The sequence below is a fragment of the Gorilla gorilla genome, chromosome 17 (genome assembly GCF_029281585.2).
Source record: "Gorilla gorilla gorilla isolate KB3781 chromosome 17, NHGRI_mGorGor1-v2.1_pri, whole genome shotgun sequence".
Lineage (NCBI taxonomy): Eukaryota > Metazoa > Chordata > Mammalia > Primates > Hominidae > Gorilla > Gorilla gorilla.
Genome location: NC_073241.2, coordinates 41,035,397 through 41,055,576, shown reverse-complemented (window position 1 = coordinate 41,055,576; position 20,180 = coordinate 41,035,397). Strand labels below are relative to the sequence as shown.

The 20,180-nt window shown below is 33.6% G+C and overlaps 1 protein-coding gene across 12 annotated transcripts in view; it reads left to right on the top strand.

The window, feature by feature from the left end:
- ANKRD12 (ankyrin repeat domain 12) overlaps positions 1-20,180 on the top strand; it is a 146,644-nt gene that overhangs the window by 63,555 nt on the left and 62,909 nt on the right. For 6 of the 12 annotated variants that reach the window (XM_019013954.4, XM_004059174.5, XM_055368646.2 and 3 more), the window contains 4 exons: positions 4,344-4,412; positions 8,530-8,676; positions 11,456-11,656; positions 16,633-16,775. In XM_019013954.4, the coding sequence (XP_018869499.1) occupies positions 4,344-4,412; positions 8,530-8,676; positions 11,456-11,656; positions 16,633-16,775 (560 nt within the window). The remainder of the gene's footprint in view (positions 1-4,343; positions 4,413-8,529; positions 8,677-11,455; positions 11,657-16,632; positions 16,776-20,180) is intronic. The other 6 variants (XM_019013953.4, XM_031003584.3, XM_063699389.1 and 3 more) reach the window with 1 other exon arrangement.

Sequence of the window (20,180 nt, the reverse complement as noted above, 5' to 3'; positions counted from 1 at the left end):
ATACTTACTAATTTTTTTAAAAAAGAAAACACTTTCTAGAAAAGTAATTGCTTGGCTAGACAGGAGAAATTAGGGAATGAATTACAACATAATTTGAAATCAGGCCAGTGGGTCCTTGTAGCTCTATCATAGTACTATATTTATTCTGAATTAATTTATTTAAACAAATCACCAACATATTGTTTTACTCTGTCAAAGAATTCCCATAAATTTTGTCCTGTGGAATATTAAGCCAGTGTATACAGTGACCCATTGAACCTATGGAAGCAAAAAGCAACTGCTTATCTAAAAGATATTTCTTACACCTACATCAGCTTGCTTTATCACTAATTTTTACCTTTTCCTTTCATTCTCTCCTACTCTAGAATTGACAGGATAAATTTTATAGTTGTAACAGAGGTAAATCATGGCAGTGTTTACTGTTGAAGATTTTGGAATCTGACTAGTGTTGACCCTCAGCCCCCTACGAGCACTGGCCCAGTAATTAGAATTCTTTGTAAGTCCCAGCTTCCTTGTCTGTAAAAGTACATATAATAGTATCAGTTTCAGAGAATCGTGACCTTCAAGTGACATAGCATGTAAATTTAGCTTGTAAAACTAAATTAAACATAACCAAAAACTAACACTGGTTTAAATACATAGGAATTTTACAGTTTAATGCAGTAAGAAGGCCAGGTATAGGCAGTACGGGGTTGGCATAGCAGTTCAGTAATGCCATCAGGCACTGATCTCTTTTCATCTTAATGCTCTGCCACTCTTAGCTCATACATGGGCTTTGTCCTTAATCATTTTGCCTTATAATCACAAGATTATTGCTTCTTCCTGGGTAGAAAGTAGGAGGGAAAAGACCAAGGACAAAAGTGTCTTTTTCCCGGTGAGATTTGGCCTTTTTGTTTCTGCATCTGATTAGTTAGGCTATTCTAGTTGCAGCGGAGTCTGAAAAATCATACTTTTAGCCGGGCATATTGTTTCCCTGATCAAAACTGGGGTATTCCTGGTAAGAAAAGGAGAATGAATATTGTATAGGTATCGTATAATATCTGCCCCCATATATAAAGTGTAATCAGTAACTGATAACTTTTGTTATCTTTAATAATTAATAAAGTTTCCACCTAAGTGAACTTTATTCCTGCATTATCAGTCACAAAATCATACTTAATTTCTTTCCTAGTCTTACGGTGTCCAAGGGAAAGCCAAAATCTCTTAATGTGAAAGTGTTAAACAGCTGTCTTGAGGCTACATATGAGAGAGTCTCTTCTTGGCCCTCAAACTTAATTTACAATTCTTTTGTTATGAATAATGCCATCAAGACGTCTTTGCAGATTGTGATGTTTGTCATACCCTGAGTTATTTCTTTATTCGTTCCCAGGAGTAGGGTTACAGTGTTATAAGGGTTAAACATTTCTGTGATTCTTCATGTTTCTCCAAAATAATTATACCTAGTTAGAAAGCCTCCAGCAGTATATGAATGTTCTTTAACTTCAAATAGCATTGGGGGACATGTTTTTCTTTAGGTTGATAAATCTGATGTTCTGTAGAGATAAACCAGTAGTCCTTTGTCATTTTAGTTTGCATGTTTAAATAATCAGAAAGATTGAATGTCTTTCACTTTTTTTCTTTGAATAATTGTTTCCTCTTAGCATTATTAGTAAGCAAATAGTTTACTAGTTTTTTTGGCTTTTTTTTTTTTTTTTTTAAGGTGATACAGAGTGTCACTCTTTCACCCAGGCTGGAGTGCAGTGGCACAGTTTCGGCTCGCTGCAACCTCTGCCTCCCGGGTTCAAGCAGTTCTCCTGTCTCAGCCTCCTCAATAGCTGGGATTACAGGCGTGTGCCACCACACCCAGCTAATTTTTGTATTTTTAGTAGAGATGGGGTTTCACCATGTTGGCCAAGCTGGTCTCAAACTCCTGACCTCAATTGATCCACCCACCTCAGCCTCCCAGTGCTGGGATTACAGGCATGAGCAACCGCGCCCAGCCTTTTTTGGCATTTTAAAAAGATAATGTGTTATGAGAAAATTCAGAGAACATAGTATGATGTGTTCACAAAGTCTACAGAGGCAGCTGTAGAATATGTTGAAATTTTATTAACAAAATCTCTGCCAGCCAGCCTTAGTTCTATTTTCCTAAGACTTTAGATGCCATTTAAGGGTTTACCATATTATAAAGTGACTCAGTCAAATTTGAGGAGAGGAGCTTCTTTTAAAAAGAAAACAGATAGATATAATTTTTCTGGGAACTATATTAAAATAGATAAAATTAGTGCTTTGCTTAGTAAGAATAATCACCTTTGGTGATTTTTTCATGGCAGTTATTCATGATAGATTTACCTCTGCCCCCTTCCTGATATTTCATTATAAAAATTTCAAACATACAGTACAGGCTTTTAAAATTATTTTTGGTATTTTTCTCTTATTTCCTTGCAACCCAAGCAAAATATTAACTTAAAAGGATTGGTTTTAAAATACAAGTGTCACTTGTTTTGCCTCGCTACAAAGAACATATGTGGGAGAGAGAATGGCTCTGCTTAGCACTCAGTGTTTTGCATCAATCTCAATCTCATAAACAGTGGTAGTCTCATACAGCCTAGTCTCAGTACAGCATAAAAGGAAGTAGTTGAGGAAAGGGACAGGGATATGTTAATAGAAGCTTTAATTTTCCAGTTCCTGAGTTAAAGCTTTATAGACTATTCAGATGCCCCCAATAGAAACATACTTGTTTGAGTAAAAGCCAAAGAGTGTGTGGGGTCAGAGTGGTTGCTTACTTCCAAAGGATGATTTGGATAAACTGGTAAACTACATTAATATAATTGAAAGCTTCGTTTATTCACTGTGGTTTAATCTATTAAAATAATATCTGCTTTCAATAATTCATTTAATCCAATTGGCACAATTTAATGGTTGCTGGTTTGCTTTGCAATCTATGGTGGTTATTTAAATTTTTTTGTTTGTCTTTGTCAAATATTATTTTTCATGAAATTTTTGTGGTTGCTAACTTAATGTATTCCATTTTGAAATATGTGTTCATTGAAAGTTTTACCATTCAGCCCATTTACCTGTTTACTTTAGAGTTGGTCTAAATGTTATTGATGATTCCTCTTTCAGTTGAATGAACCTTCTCATCACTAAACTTTTAGGCTTATCTGTAAAATTTTCAAATACGATGCTTAGGGGTTACTTGTTCTCTAAGTTGTTTTTTTTGAACGCTTGGTTACTTATACCTAAATGAAATCATGAATACTGTGTAACAGTGATCCTGGAAAAAAGTTTGTCAGTTAAGGATATGAAGAACACAATAATATTGTGAGTTGAAATGGCATTTATAAGTCAAAATATATTTATAAGTAAAAATGTCTGCTCTGGCCATATTGCCAAAGTCAATTGTCCATATTCATATTTCTCTGTCATGAATTGTTAGGCAGAATTCCATATATATATGTGTGTGTGTGTGTGTGTGTGTGTATATATATATTCTTATTATTATTTTTTAAATGCAGAGTCTCACTCTGTCACCCAGACTGGAGTACAATGGCATGATCTCAGCTCACTGCAACCCCGGCCACCTGGGTTCAAGTGATTCTCTGGCCTCAGCCTCCCAAGTAGGTGGGATTACAGGCATACGCCACCACACCTGTCTAATTTTTGTATTTTTAGTAGGGATGGGGTTTCATCATGTTGGCCAGACTGGTCTTGAACTTCTGACCTCAGGTAATCCACCCACCTTGGCCTCCCAAAGTGCTGGGATTACAGGCGTGAGCCACTGTGCCCAGCCAGAATTCCATATTCTTAACTGATAAACTTTGTTTTGATTTAGGTTACTTTCTTTCCAGACGGTCTTCAGTAGTAATCACTGTAGTAATTTATACCATTTGAAGTGTATATAATTTGTGGAAAGGTCTGTGGTGTAGGATGATGGTGCAGTCCAAAGAGTTTTACTGTCTCCAGAGTCGAGTTGGCACTCATAGAACAAAAAGCGTAAGACAAGTTCTAAACAGAAAACCAGTGATAGAGTACTGGCTGTTTTACTGTTATTCAGAAGTTGAAAAAATATATAGCCCCAAAGAAGATAGTGTGTTTTAATATATAACATCAGTAATACCTGTTATTGAAACTGCATGGTTGAATTTCCCAACTTTAAGATATTTTTGTTGAAAAATTTGAAATATTAGGTGTTGACCAAACCTGTGTTTTAAATATAATTTTGGCTTTACTTTAAAAATAATCTTTTGGCAAAACAATAATAGCTTATTAACTGGTGGTCTTTTGAAAAATGTTGGTTTGTTGAATTCTGCATTTCCCTCCGTGTGCTTTTTTCTCTTCTCCTGTCTCTTCTCATTCTGTAGATTCAGATCCAGGACATACAAGTGAAAATTGGGGGGAGAGACTTATATCTTCTTACAGGACATACTCAGGTAATTAGATTATCAGGTGTTCCTGTTTAGCCAGTGGTTTCTGTCACATTTACAATTAATTATTGTACTATAAGTAACTTATTTTCAAACCAGCATATAGATATCTTTGGTTAAATAAATGAACTACGTGGGTGACACCACATTTTCCCATTTTTGCTCCGAGGTACTCAGTGTATCATATCTAACACAAGCTATGTGTGAACCTTGTAGCAGGACTGCCATATACCTCCACTCCAATTTTTTACAGCACGATGTGGGGAACACCATTCACGTAGAAAACAGTGTGAAAGTCAACCCCTGGTGTTGCATAGTGTAGTGACTCCTATGGGAAGATACCCAAATGTTTTGTTGTATACCCTTCACAAGGTGTATACCAAGTGTACTGATTTCAATAGACAGTGTCATCTTACCGTTTAGTCAGGTGATGTTTTTTAAAAAACACATTTAATACAATTTTTTTCCATTGAATTCATTAGCCGTTATTGACTTTGTTGCCTAGGTTAAATTTAACTATAACTGAATTAAAATACCAGGTTACCTAGAGAAATGCCATTACCACTGTGTTGCAACCTCTCTATTAAGCCATGGCACCTGTTATTTTATGTTAATGGTTCGTAATTGCTCCAGATAGAATACAAGAGAGGATATACAAGTACTGTGTCCTCTTAAAATAAAGAGTAAATGTGTTCTCTAGTATGTGACAGCTAATTAGTTAAATGTTTTTTGATTGTCTTTTTTTAAATTGGCTAACATTGTTATCTCTGAGCTTAAATAAAAATATGATTTTTTTTTACTCCCTGGGTGTCTAAGTGTCTAGTTTTCAGCATATGACATTTAGCTATAAAAACTAAAGTAAACCTGTTTTTATACACTTTTTATTTATTTTATACATTTGTGGGGTTGGATTAGGGGCAGTGGAAGAACCAAATAATAATTCTTAAAATTATCCCGAAGGTTTTAATTGAGCTGATAAGTCAGTAGTGCCTGGTTACCAAAATTGAGGGGGTGGGGCATATTTACAGTCAGTTACTGTGGAATTAGGCATGCTTTTCTAAAAGGTGACTTCTAAGTACCCAAAGTGCCCCTGAAAGAGCTGTATGTATATGAAGCCATCCATAATCTGAGTATCATTGCCGGAAATCAAAAGATGCAGACATTCAATTGGAGATTCATGTTGGTATTTTAGAACCAGAGAGTAATGGCAAATTTTTTTTTCAGAATTGAAGTATGTACATTGCAAACAGGATTGACTTAATTATGTTCATCTATATTTGAGTTGTGATTCCATTGTTTGGTTCTTACAGTGACTACTTTGTGGGAAGATGTTGTATTCTTTAATTTCTGAGACACTAACAGGTTTATGAACCAAGTTCCCTAAGAAAAACAATTTTGTCTCTTCTCCTTAATAAGTACTTAATACTTAATTGGGATGTGAAGATGTTGAGCTTTCTATTTATTCTGACAAGACCTAAAAAGAAAGCATTAATTTTCAGCATTATAAAACTGGAACATCTTTGTATATCTGAAGATCCTCTAAACCTTGAAAGAATGTTGGAGCGTTGAAAAGTCCATTTCTCTGTTTGCTTTGAATAGTCTTAAGTGAATCTCTTGTATATTTTCTTAAAAAATCCCTAGGCTGTCTGAATGGAACTTAAGTTTATAGTAGACTATGCTAAATGAACACATTTGTCAGTATACTTACATTTAAACTTCAAAGTTCTTGTCTATTATTAGGGCAAATAAATACGTTTTGCAGGTACTGAATCTTGAGAAGTAGCTAACTTTTTAAGTATTATTTAATCACCTTCCTGACAAGAGAAGTAGCTAACTCTTTATAAGATATATAATATATTATCATTTTTTTACTTATGATGGGTCAGAGGAAACAAATTCTTTACAGGACGAATCCCAGATAGTCTTGTTGACTGCTTTTAACTTGAAAACGCATAGTTTGGGACATATTAGTCTAACACAGTTTTGACACACAGTGTAGTTGTCTCTATCCTAGCTGCCTTACGCCGGCTGCTGTTTTCTTACTTTGCTGTCTCATGCAGAATATGAACTCAGACATATGACTATGGTAACTGAAAGAAAATAGAGTTTATATTGGATGCTAGCATCTGATTCAAATTTTGTTTTAAATATTTGGAATATATCCAATTTCTTTCTTTCTTTCCAAAATAATTACATCTTTATTTGGCAGCATGGCATTCTAATGATGCATATATAAGTATCTTTTTACTGTTGCCTGAGTATGTATTACTTTATCATGTTAGACTGGCTTTTTTAAAACCTTGTGTTAAAATGCAGTCAAAACAAAAAAGGCAGTTGTTTTACAAACAAAAATGCGAAATTTTCCCCAATATTTAGAAAATATTTTGAGGATAGATGCTAAGTATTTTTTGTTTCCTCTAATTACTAGATTTTATTTCTTGTCTTTGAAACATCTTTTCTATTTTCTATAAAATTTTCACAATGTTAAATATATTTACTTTAGGAGAGAAATACATTCATTATAGTTAAAGATTTGTTATTCAAATGGAAAACTGTTAAAACAACAACACTTGTAGTTCCTTGTTAAATACTAGAGAACCAAGATATGCAGAAAATTAGGAGAAAAAATCCATATATGCTTCAGGAAAAAATTGGCTTCTCCAAAAATCTGTTTAGGGCTTTATGATGCAGCGTAAGTTAGGAAAAGTACTGTGCGAAGATTGGATTTGTGCTAAATTGGATGATTAATGATAATGAAATAAAAAATATGAAAAGATTATACTGGAAAAAAATAAAGTTGATTTAAATAAGTCTTGAAATTTTGTTTTTATGCAAAACCAAATATTCAAGAAAATGGACTTTTTAGGAAATGTTTAATTTTGAAAGATTTGTGGACAGCAGAGTTTTTAAAATTAGGAGCTCTGATTTTTCTCAGCCATAAAGGTGACAGAGTATCCTGATTAAGTGGCACACTGGAAGAATTATTAACTTCTTATGCCTGCTAATAATATCAGGTTTTAATTAGTTTTCTAAACTTGCTAGATTAAAACATGCTTTTCTTTTAGAGTATTTTAGCTGCTCTTCATATCTGCTTGAAAAAAGACACCATTTTGACTACTAAGCCTTTCCTTTTCCCATTTTTGCTATTTTTAAATATTCTTTATTTTACTTATTTATTTTTGCAGCTCCTCTTTGCAGGTACCCTCAAACCTGGATCAGTACATTCCAGATATTTGTATAGGGTTTCCCAAGAAATAGATGGACAGGTAATAGCCAGACCTTTGCATTTGGCTGCACAGAGCACCTGCCTTAACTCCCAGAGAAGTCTTACAGAAAAGACAAACATCTGTATCTCTTACTTATAGAATTCAGTTCAGTCTGAATTTGCTGACACTTAATGGGGAACGCAGGCTGCGTTGCTAATGGGTTTCCCAGATAGTTAAATCTGAGAGCTAACTTGATGATGGGTCAGATCTCTTTGAAAAGGTCCTTGAAAATTTTTGGATCTTTGCAAGATCTGTTAACCCATAGCCACACAGAATCTTTAATTTGCGCATTCTTGGCTTTGACTAATGTCATTTCATGTTCAGCTATCCTATGACTGGAATAAAATGATTTGGTACTTTTTTTCGATAGTTGTTCTGTGTGATAAGACTTGTCTTAAATATTTAGCTCATTGGAAGATTGTATAAATCATTGCTGGAATTAAGGAAGTAATTTGAAGGAGCATTGCTATATAGGCTTATCAGCAATTACAAATAAAATTATAGTGAATAAAAGAGGTTTCAAAGATGTAATACTAAAGAATGTCTGCACTGTTATCAAGGAATTAAATTTTACTAGAACAAGTCATTAAGGTAAAATTTTACTAGTAATAAATTTCCCAAGTATTACTAATTTTCTGAAAACAGTGGAATTAAGAATATATTTTTTTCAAAGCAGTCAGGAAGAAAATTGTTTATATAATATAAAACCCATTGTGCTTTTGTCTGGCTACTACTAGTTCATATATTGTACACATTTCTCATATATATGTACAGCATCTATCAAAAAATTCATCTTAAACTTGCTTTTGAGTACTTGGATTTGTTTCAAATTCTTACATATTTGTTAATAATTCCAGAGAAAGAAGGTCCAGAGAAGAAGAAGACAAAAAAGGAAGCTGGAAATAAGAAATCCACACCAGTTAGCATTCTTTTTGGTTATCCACTCTCTGAGCGAAAACAGATGGCACTTCTTATGCAGATGACAGCAAGAGACAACAGTCCAGGTGATACCTACCATCACTGAGTTAATGTGTATCCTTAGTTTTCCTCAGGCAACTGTAGTCTCGTCTTAACAATTATTTTAACTACTTTTAATTTTTATTCTTTCTTGGATTTTATCAGAATTACTTGTAAGTCAGTGGTAATTTTATGATTATTTGTGTGACAGTTTATCATCTGTATCCTCTGCTAAAGTAGAAGCTATACAAGAGTAGGGCTCTTTACACCATGTGTAATCCATATTTTATTAAGATCTAAATTTTTTTATAAGGAAAAATGTCAGCAGTATATTAACAGTCATTTTATATTTCATGTCACATTTCCAACTAAGGTGTTGTGCCACATGTATGTATGTTTATTTATATACTGTGTGCTCCAAAAGTAATTGATGATGACTTACCAGCAGGACAAAAACAAAAAGGGAACAAACCAAACAACATGCTAATTTATAAAAGGGAGCTAAAAAGGTAGATAAAATCCAGGCAACTGGCCTGAGATAGTTATTACTATTCACATCCTGGCAGCTAAAAGTACAAAAGAAAATTTTTGAGTTACATAGTTCTCATTGACTGATTCAAGAAAGTAAATCACTTTTGTCTGGAGAAAATTTCTTTTGGCCCTGAATTCAAAGCAATTTTATGTAAGACTCTGGGTTACGTAACAGTCCATGTTGAAATGCATTGAAAAAGATAATTTTTCAGTGAGTTTTTCCTGTATTGCCTCTTTTTAAAAAATGGGATGACATGGTTAAATTCTTAAGAGTTTCTAAATATTATAATTTCAAAGCATGAGCATATCTAATATCTGTCACTGCTAAAAAAAAATGTTTTAGGGCTTCCTGCTTTTAAAAATAGAGTACGTTGTGGTTACTCACTCCTACCTTTTCCACCTCCAACATGGGAAAGTCTGTGACCAAATTAAAGACATTTTACCATGTAAAAACTTTGACTGTTTCTGTAAAATTTTGACTTTGACTTTAAGTCTGATTCAATAGTTAAATGGAAAGACATTTGTTAAAACTGATTTTTTAAAATAACGTGAACCTTTGTCCTTAGAATAAATTAAAAGACCAACAGACAAAAAGTAAAAGTCTTTCATCTCCAGTCACCTCCCCTCAAGAGGTGACCACTGTTAACAGTTTCTTATCTTTATTTATGTAGCTTTTCTAGGCATAAACATACAAATACGTATCTTTTGTTATGGGTTAATTTTTTTTTTTTTTAGTATAAATAGGAGTACACTATAATACTTTTCTGCAGTTGGTCCTTTTAAGGGTGATTCTTAGTCAACTCTATTAATATGTGTAGAATTAGAATGGAAAACTTTTGAAATATCAAGCAGTTTGCCATCATACAGATATACTTGGAATTTATGGTTGTTTTATTCATTAGGTAAGCCTTTAGATTTTAAGAAATTCAGCAAGCAAATTCTTTTCACAAGTAATTTGACTATAAGGATTATATTAAAATTTATTCATTCAACAAATATTTCTTGAATACCGCTGTGGTATATAAGAAGTCTTCTAAGCAGTGATGAGTAAGATAGATAAGGCCCTTTTCTTCGGGAGTGTAAATTTCTAGAAAAATTTCTGTAGGAAACTATTACTGAGACAATGTACTTTAAAATCCAAAAGGTAGGGCCGGGCATGGTAGCTCGAGCCTGTAATCCCAGCACTTTGGGAGGCTGAGGCAGGCAGATCACTTGAGGCCAGGAGTTTGAGACCAGCCTGGCCAACATGGTGAAACCCTGTCTCTACTAAAAAATACAAAAATCAGCCGGGCATGGTGGCACACGCCCGTAATCCAGCCACTTGGGAGGCTGAGGTGGAAGAATTTCATTTCTTGAACCCGGGAGGTGGAGGTTGCAGTGAGCCTAGATCAAACTACCACGCTCCAGCCTGGGCAACAGAGTGAGACTCTGTCTCAAAAAAAAAAAAAAAAATCCAAAAGATGAACCTTACACTTTTTTTTTTTATTGAGGAAAGGATGGTATTGCCTTAGAGCTCTAATCATGTCAGGTTTTAAACTGGTAAAAATTATTTTCCATAGATTTCTTTTCTCTTAGAGCAGTTTCTTTTCTATAGTTGTAAATTTTCAGAATTAATTAACACTGTATATATGTCTTGAATCCTTAATTAAGAAACCAGTTTTTGTTTTTTTGTAGTTTTGAAATTGGAGAGGAGACTTTGGGCATCACCTAATTTAACTTTTTTTTTAAATATAGAAACTAGAACAAATATCAAAATATGAGAATCAAGGCAAAGCACAGTTTTTAAAGGCCCTTTTCCAGACTACCCTTATTTTTTGTAGCTCTTCTCTTTCATTTTCATAGTAAAATCGTTATGACCTTGATTTGCACATAATATAAGAACAGAAGAACTCCAATGCTTTGTCTGAGTCAGAAGTGTGGACTCCAGCCTTCAATTTCACTTCCTCTAGGTCTTAGAATAATAGCATAACATACCTAGGAAAAATGTTTCGTAGTTCATCACATCATTCATTAAGGAAACATTTTAGAGTACGTATTTGATACTTTATCATTTTAAACCAATTTTATGAATTGACAAAACATTTTTTTTAATTGGCTAATGATATTTGATAACTCTAAGGGAAGATCTCTGTGTATTTGGGTCATTAACGGATCATCCAAGTCAAGGTTTAGGTTGTTAGGGTGAGAAGGCATTCCTTGTGTTTCAGGAGATTAGCATATTACCAATAAAAACATTTAAATAAGTATACAGAATATTTAGCCTAGAACTTCTGCTAATTTTCTTCTTTCTTACAGATTCCACACCAAATCATCCATCACAAACAACGCCTGCCCAAAAGAAAACTCCCAGTTCTTCATCTCGACAGAAAGATAAAGTTAATAAAAGAAATGAACGTGGTGAAACTCCTTTACACATGGCTGCTATTCGAGGAGATGTGAAACAAGTTAAAGAATTAATAAGTTTAGGGGCAAATGTGAATGTGAAAGATTTTGCAGGTAAGACTAGTAATTCAATACCTACTATTCAGGCACTAAAATTTAAACAGATCCTGGTTACAATTTAATCTACATTCTTTTATTCATTTTGCTGAAATGAAAGAGTTCTAAAAATACTCTTTATTACAAAACTTTTGGAGTTCGTACATAAAACCCCTGATTTCTACTACAATTCCATTTCAGTAATTACTCATATTTTTATATACTAAACTTATACTTTAGTTGACATATTACTTGCTGTATAGTTCTTTATCCAAGTTAGGTTTTGCCCTAGATGAATTTGAGTTATATGTTTTCAAAGTAGTTGATTCATTCATAAGTATTTTAAGAACACTTATTAACTTGAACCATGAGGACTGTAAGAGTGTGGTGTTATTACTTTCATTTTCATTATTCAAGTAGCATACCAGTACATTCTTGCTGTAAATAATTCAACAGTAAAAGTATGTAGGGAACAATTCAAAAACTTTCTTTAATTTCACATACTGCACAACCCTACCCTCCCTCCCACACAGGTTCTTTCTCTTCCATAGAACTATTGTTAATGCTTAGGAGGTTACTCATTCAGTTCATTTTTATTATATATGTATAAAGCAAATACTTAACTTATATATTGGCTTTTTAAAATGAAATTATTCCATCTGTATCAATCTGTAATTCTGCAACCTGCCTTAATGTCTTACAGATATTTCTATCAGTATATATAGGTAGGCCTACTCCATTAATTTTTAATAGCTGCATAATATTTTCTGGTATAGCATTCCATAGGCAACACTGTAGTAAATACCTATATAGAAACATCTTTGTGTATATTTATGGAAGTATTTCAGTAGAAGTGAAATTGCTAAATCAACGGAGATACATGTTTTAAATTTTTGAAATAATGGAAATTGCCCCCCCAAAATTCTGTATCAATTCATACTACTATCAAGAGTATATAAAAGAGCCATTTTCCTCATATCTTCAGTAAAACTGGATATTATCAACTTTTAATTATTAACAATCTGATGAATGAAAAAAATCTTAATTTGGATTTTCATGATCAGTAGTGATGGTAAACATTTCTTATGTTTATTATAAACGTATGTGTATTTTATGAATTGTTAGATCCACTCCTTTGCTCATTTTCTTTTGGTTTAGTACTGTTTTTAATCTACAAGAGCCTTTATTTAGTCTAGATTTTCTCTATCAAATATGTAAAGATTTTCACAGTCTGTGGCTTAGGTTGAATACACTCTCATTACAGTGTTTATTGTACTAAAGTTTTCATCTTTTATGTATCATATCAATTGAGCTTTATGGGTTCTTGGTTTGGTATTTTATTTAAGAAGGCCTTCTCTTTCTCTGTATCATAAAACTATTCCTGTATTTTCTGTTTTTCAAATTTTGTTTCTGTTTTGTTTTTACATGTAGCCCTATTATAATACACCTGGAATTTATGTCTTTATTTGGTGTGAGTGGGGAACGGTGTGATATACAGTATCTACCTTAAAGAGTGAGACTTAAAATGCATGGCATTTATTCTAGAGGAAAACTTGACATTATTTATCAGAAACCTAAAAAATATTTCTTTCATCTGACAATTCCACTCTCAAGGATTTATTTTAAATAGTTAATCATGGATGTACATGAAGATTTAGTTGTAAGGATACTTGTTACAGCATTGTTTCTAATTAAAAAATAGCAATAATCTGTATCCTTAGTAATAGGAGCTCGTTGAAGGAAATTATGGTATATTTGATTAGTACAATACTATGTTGTAGAAAAGTATAATGACATAGGGAATTATTTTCACTTTAGTAAGTAGAGGAAGCAGGTTGTTATTCATCTAAGTTTTATAAATATGTGGGAGAGCTAGTAGATATTATGTTGGATTCTTCAAATTATTATTTCTGGGTGGTGAGATTATGGACAGTTTATTTTCTTTGTATTTTTAAGTTATCTAGTATTTCTTTTGTGAACATGTAACTTTTTAATTACAAAAGTAATTAAGTTTATTTTAGTTAAAATAAGTAGTAAGTCCAGAAAATATTGTATCAATAGAATAAAGCCCTTAAGACATCAGGATTTTTGTTTACTGAAAGACTCTAATCAAGCTTACTAATATTTTGCCTCTTTAAAATTCTTTTTCATAGTTTAAATGATTATTAAAAATTATATCAAGCTTATATTTATTGGAAAGCTTAAATATTTAATACTTTTGTCAAATAATTTAGCACAGTGGAAATACTGTTGACCCTTGAACTGTGTAGGTCTACTTATATGTGGATTTTTTTCAGTAAATATATTTGAAATTTTTTTTGAGATTTGGAACAATTTGGAAAAACTCATAGATGAACTGCATAGCCTAGAAATAGTGAAAATAGGAAAAAATTAAATACATTATAAGTGCATAAAAGATACCTACATACTAGTCTATTCTATCACTTACTACCATAAAATATACACAAATCTGTTCTAAAAAGTTAAAACATATGCATACAGACATAGGCTATACATAGCACCATTCAGAATCAGGAGAAATGTAAACAAACATAAAGATGCAGTATTAAATCATAACTGCATAAAATTTACTGTAGTACATATTATACTCCTGTAATAATTGCATAGCTACCTCCTGTTGCCATTGTGGTGAGCTCAAATATTGGGACTATCTGCTTAAAACACCATGTGACTGACACAAATCATCTCCACATAAGCAGTTCGTCTCTCCAGTAAGTTGCATGCCACAGTGAAATGTGTGATTCTTGCATATTTTTCATCGTGTTTAGTAGAATACTGTAAGCCTTGATTAATACCAGGGGACACATTTTAAGTGCTCCTAGTGATACTAGAAGTGCTCCTAAGAAACAGAAAAGTTACGACATTAAAAGAAAAAATTGAATTGCTTGATAATGTACTATAAATTGAGGTCTGCAGCTGTGGTTACCTGCCATTTGAAGATGAACGAATCCAGCATAAGGACCAGTGGAAAAAAGGAAAGGAAATTTGTGAAGCCATTGATGCAGCTATGCTAGTGGGTTTGAAAACCTTGCACTTTTTTGTAAAACATTCTTTTATCTCATGCAGCTTTTATGTGGATGCAAGATTGCTATAAAAAAGGCATACCTATAGATTAGATTGAAGAAAACATGAAGTCATTATACAACAATTTTAAGGAAGATCAGGGATCTAAAGCTGGGAAATTTAACGCCAGCAAAGGATGGTTTAATAATTTTAGAACAAGGTTTCGTTTAAAAAAATGTCAAGATAACAGGAGAAGGGGCTTCAGTCCACTGATAGGCAGCAAGTAAATTCCCAGATACCATTAAGAAAATCAGTGAGGAAAAAAGAAAATCTGCCTGAACAGTTTTTTAATGTGGACAAAAGTACCCTATTCTGGGAAAAAGAAAAATCCACAAAGGACATTTATTACTAAGGAAGAGAAGCAAGCACCAAGATTTAGGGCAGGAAGGGATTAGCTAACTCTCCTGTTTTATGTAAATACAGTTGGGTTTATGATCAGGACTGCCCCCTGAACCCTGAAGGGAAAAGGTAAACCCAGCTGCCAGTCTTTTGGTTGTATAACAAGAAGGCCTGGACAATGAGAACTCTTTTCTGGATTGATGTCATCAATTTCTTCCTGAAGTCAGGAAGTACTTTGCCAGGAAGGAGGCTGTCTTTTAGTGTCCTCTGGCCTCCCAGAACCAATTGATTTCAACACCAAAGGCATTAAAGTGGTGTACAAACACGGTGTTTCTAAACCAGCCTCTAATTAGAGGGTCATAAGAAACTTTAAAGCTCTTTACACACGGTACTCCAGGGAAAGGATTGTCAACGCTGTAGAAGAGAACTCCAATAGAATGTCATGAAAGTCTGGAAGGATTACACCATTGAAGATGCCGTCGTTGTTAAAGAAAAAGCTGTGAAAGCTCTCTCCTCCTGGAGAAAACTGTGTCCAGATGTTGTACATGATGTCACAGGATTTACCACCGAACCAGTCAAGGAAATCATGAAAGAGATTGTGGATATGTCAAAAAAGGTAGCGGGTGAAAAGTTTCACAATACGGATCTTGGAGAAATTGAGGAGCTAGTAGATACCACATCAGAGGTATTAATAGGTGACTTGATGGAGTTGAATGCTTCCAAAACAGTTTCAAGTGATGAGGAAGAAGACAGAAGAAGCCATGCCAGAAAACAGATTGACCTTAGAGGGTTCCAATAATTTAAGGCTGCTTTTACTTTTTTTTTTTTTTTTTTTTTTTTTTTGAACATCAGTCCTTGTATGATCCAGGCACTGAAACTAAAGCAAACAGTGGAAGAAGGAGGGTGGTACTGTATTAAAACATTTTTAGAGAAATGAAAAAGCAAAAAAGTGAGACAAATTACAATGTACTTTTGTGAAGTTACACCAAATATGCCTGCCTCTCCCACCTTTACTTTTACCTCTTCTCCCTCTGCCACCTCTGAGACAGCAAGACCAACCTCTCTTCTCCCTTCTCTTCAGCCTACTCACCGTGAAGATGATGATGACCTTTTTGATGATCCACTTCTACTTAATGAATAATAGATTTTTCTTACGATTTTGTTAAATAATAATTTTTCTCTAGCTTTATTGTAAGAGTACAGTATATAATACATACACAAAGTATGTGTTAGTCAAACTGTTCATGTTACTGGTAAGGCTTCCAGTTAACAGTAAGCTATTAGTAAAGTTTTGGGTAGTCAAAAGTTATATGTGGATTTTTGACTGCATGGGGGTTAACACCCCTAACCTTCACCTTGTTCAAGGGTCAACTGTAATATTACCTTGAATGAACCTTCAGTAAATTGATATTGTTCTTATTTATTTTTAGTAGCTTCTTCATCACTCCTTTTTTTTTTTTTGCACGATGTGCAATTTTAGAATTTATATGTCACACATTGGTATGTATATGAAAAGCATATATTTTGAAGTAGTGCAAGTGAATCATGTTAAATTAATAATCTAACTTTAGGTTGGACACCACTGCATGAAGCTTGCAATGTTGGATATTACGATGTTGCTAAGATACTTATAGCCGCTGGAGCAGATGTTAACACACAAGGATTAGATGATGACACTCCACTCCATGATTCTGCTAGTAGTGGGCACAGAGATGTAAGTATGATAGAAAAAAATCAATAATACACATTTGCAAAATATAAATTCAACCCAAAGTAATTTCATTCACCTCTTAGTCATATGATCTGTGTCATATTCCACTCATTGCTTGAACAACTCATCTATATTTTGTTTTTCCTTTTTTCTACTAAGTATTAGTTCATAGTCAGATTTAGCATTTTCTTTTCATAAAACCCTTTTAATTTGACAGTTGATTAAATAATTTGGCAAAATTTTTATTTCAAGGCATTCTTTATAAGACAATTGGATGTATTAAAGCAGTCTTTATATATAGTAAAAATTGTACGGTGTTGAATTGCCTATCTTTTGAAAGGCATCTTACTTTAGTTGAGACAAAAATAGAATTTGGAGTAAAGATAGATACAAGTGCAGTTCTGGCCTGGCCAGTTTACTAGCTGTGTAATCTTGAACAGGTTACTTCCCTCCTCGGAACCTCCGTTTCCTCATCTTTAAATTATATGATAAATAATACCTATCTAAAATTGATATTTCGAAGGAAAAAAAGACACTACATGTAAATGCACATTGAAATTTAAGATGGTCTAGAAATATCGGGTAAAAGATTAAAAGGCTGCCTTTGTGGGTGCAGTCAAATACACCTAAAATTCGGAAATTAAAAACGCTATTTTTCTCAATTACATTTTTATAAGGCATTTTTCCGTGTTTCTCAGCAAAGAAGTCTTATTTTGAATGAAGAAAAATGTAGCCTATAAATAATTTTTTAAAACTGATTCTTGCTTACCAGTGGTCTACTCTTTTCTCTGTGCTCCTTTGGCAATTTGTACAAACCTATATCATAGCATTTTACTACCTTATTTTTTACTGATATTCTTGTCTAGTGTCATGTTTCCTGCACTAGACTGCAAGTACTACCATGCATACTGGCATTTTATGTTGTTTTCTGTTATTTACTCTGGAACTGCTTGTCACCTAGAAATGTTCAGTATATCCATCATGGATGCACTTGTAGATAGATGGATAGGTAGATGAATGGATAACTGACTGAGGATAGGCAGAATGACAAAAACTTAATCCATCAGGCCTGACAACATGTAGGGTACATTGCCCTTTCCTTTGAATTTATCGGAAACTGACTTACTTTCTGGCTTTGATATTTTAAATAGGGCCCTTTTAAAAAATATTATTGATAGTTTACCAAGAATGAATGATTTTCCTTTGAATATGATAATAAAGGTTTCCCGATTTCTAAGTGTAATTTTGAAGAATTATGCCTGTGACTAAGACATGGTTTCTGTGAACACAAGTTTCTAAATATGCACATAGCTGCAGAATATTTCCAGAAGCTGACCTTTTGAGCTCATGTACTTACAAGGACTGACACTATTTCCAGTCTCTTCCCAGAGGGAGGGACCTTTGCTTTTCCTCCTACCAACATGCCTAGGATAGTAGGAGTCACCATTGAAGAGCTATTGAGAGCTATTTTCTCCTTGTTCCTTTTACTTGTGCCTTAGGAGGAAGAATGAGAGCCACCAAAAATTCATTTCTGTATATCCCTAATGTGTATTTTGAGCCATTCCCAAATAATTAGATTTCTTTCTTTCAGTAATAGTCATGACAACTTCAGCCATCCATAAAGCGTTTTTTTAAGATGGGAAAAGCAGAAATATAACGGTTCTGTAGCCAGGTCTAAATTATTATAGAGAGTATTAACATAGCTTACTAAGAACCTAATTTTTGACTTTGTAAATGTATAGTAATTCCTAAAACACTTTTTTTTTCTTTCTTTTTTTTTTTTTTTTGAGACAGCTTCTTGCTGTATCACCCACACTAGAGTGTGGTGGTGCAATCACAGATTACTGCAGCCTCAACCTCCTGGGCTCAAGTGATCCTCCTGCTTTAGCTTCCCAAGTAGCTGGACTACAGGCACGCACACCATGCTAGGCTAATTTTTAATTTTTTTTGTAGAGACCCTGTGTTGTTCAGGCTGGTCTTGAACTCATGAGCTCAAGCGATCCTCCTGCCTCAGGCTCCCAAAGCGTTGGGATTATGGGCATTAGTCACCGGTGGCACCTCACCATAATACACATTTTAATACTAGCCTTATTTCTAGTTCTATTTTAGATACGTATCATCTTTTGTCATCATTTTTACCTACTTCTAATTTATTGACTGTTATGTTTTAAGCAACTTTAAGAACAATTATTTGCATTTGAGGATGATCTGTAAAATCTTGATTATTTGATTTAGGGTGTTTGTAATATGTGAATGAACCAGCTGTACCTGATTCTGTATAGTCATGTAATAAGTATTTATTGATGTATTCCTGATGGGGATAGAAAGCTTTCAGCAATATCAAAATTCTTTATTCTGTTTTCTCATTCTAGGGCTCTAGTCTAAGGAAATAAGCCTAAAATTGGAAAAATTTCAACTCATAAAGATATCCACTACAGTATTATTTATAATGACTAGAAGATTTTTATTTCAGTTACTTTCTCAAATCCCTAAAATGACAGTAAGGGGCAGTTTCAAAGGATAGACCCACAAGGGCAAAGAACAGAAGAAACAAATATTTTGGAAGATAGAAATTGGAGAAATGAGCAGTTACTGATGTAGAACAGGGTTTGACAATTTTTTTCAATAAAAGGCCACATAGTAAATATTTTAGGCTTTGCAGGCCACATACTCCCTCCTTCACCTCCTCTTGCCTCCTCCCGCCTCCTCCCTCTCCTATTCTCTTCTCCTTCAACAGTCCTTTAAAAATATAAAAACTATTCTTAGCTGGCAGACCAGATTGGCCCGTAGGTCATAATTTGCCCACCTCTGATTTAAAAGAGACAAGAAAATTGAAACCAAAGCCATTACAACACAGAATCCTAGAAAGAAAAGAGAAAAAAAAAAGCTTAGGAATCGATAGTACCAATGACCTCTGGAAGTGCTTCTTAAGATATGGCTGGAAACGACTATTAGATCAAAGGTTTTTTAGCTCTCACATCCTCCCCCCAGTCTTACACAGCCCAGTAATTGCTCCTCTCTCACCCTGGGTAGATGACTGAAATATGGAGATAAGTATCAGGGACAACTGTTCTTCACCAGCGGACTTGGAAACCTAGTTGATCTTTTAAAATCGTAAGCATGTATAATTTGATAAAAATTAAACAGTTAATAGTTGGTATCATGAGTAAGTTGTTTTCTTTATACATTATTACATTTCAGATTTTCTGCAGTAATCTAGAAAAGTTTTTTTCTTTATTCATTGTGAATCATTCTTAAATAATTTGTTACAAATTTCTGATTTCAGCATCTTGTTTTAAATTGTTCCTTTGATGATAAATGCAGTTAATATTCATCTGTTTCATGTTATTCATTTAAGTATTTTTTAAGGTGTGATATGTTTTCTAAGTACCAGAAAACACCATAGTT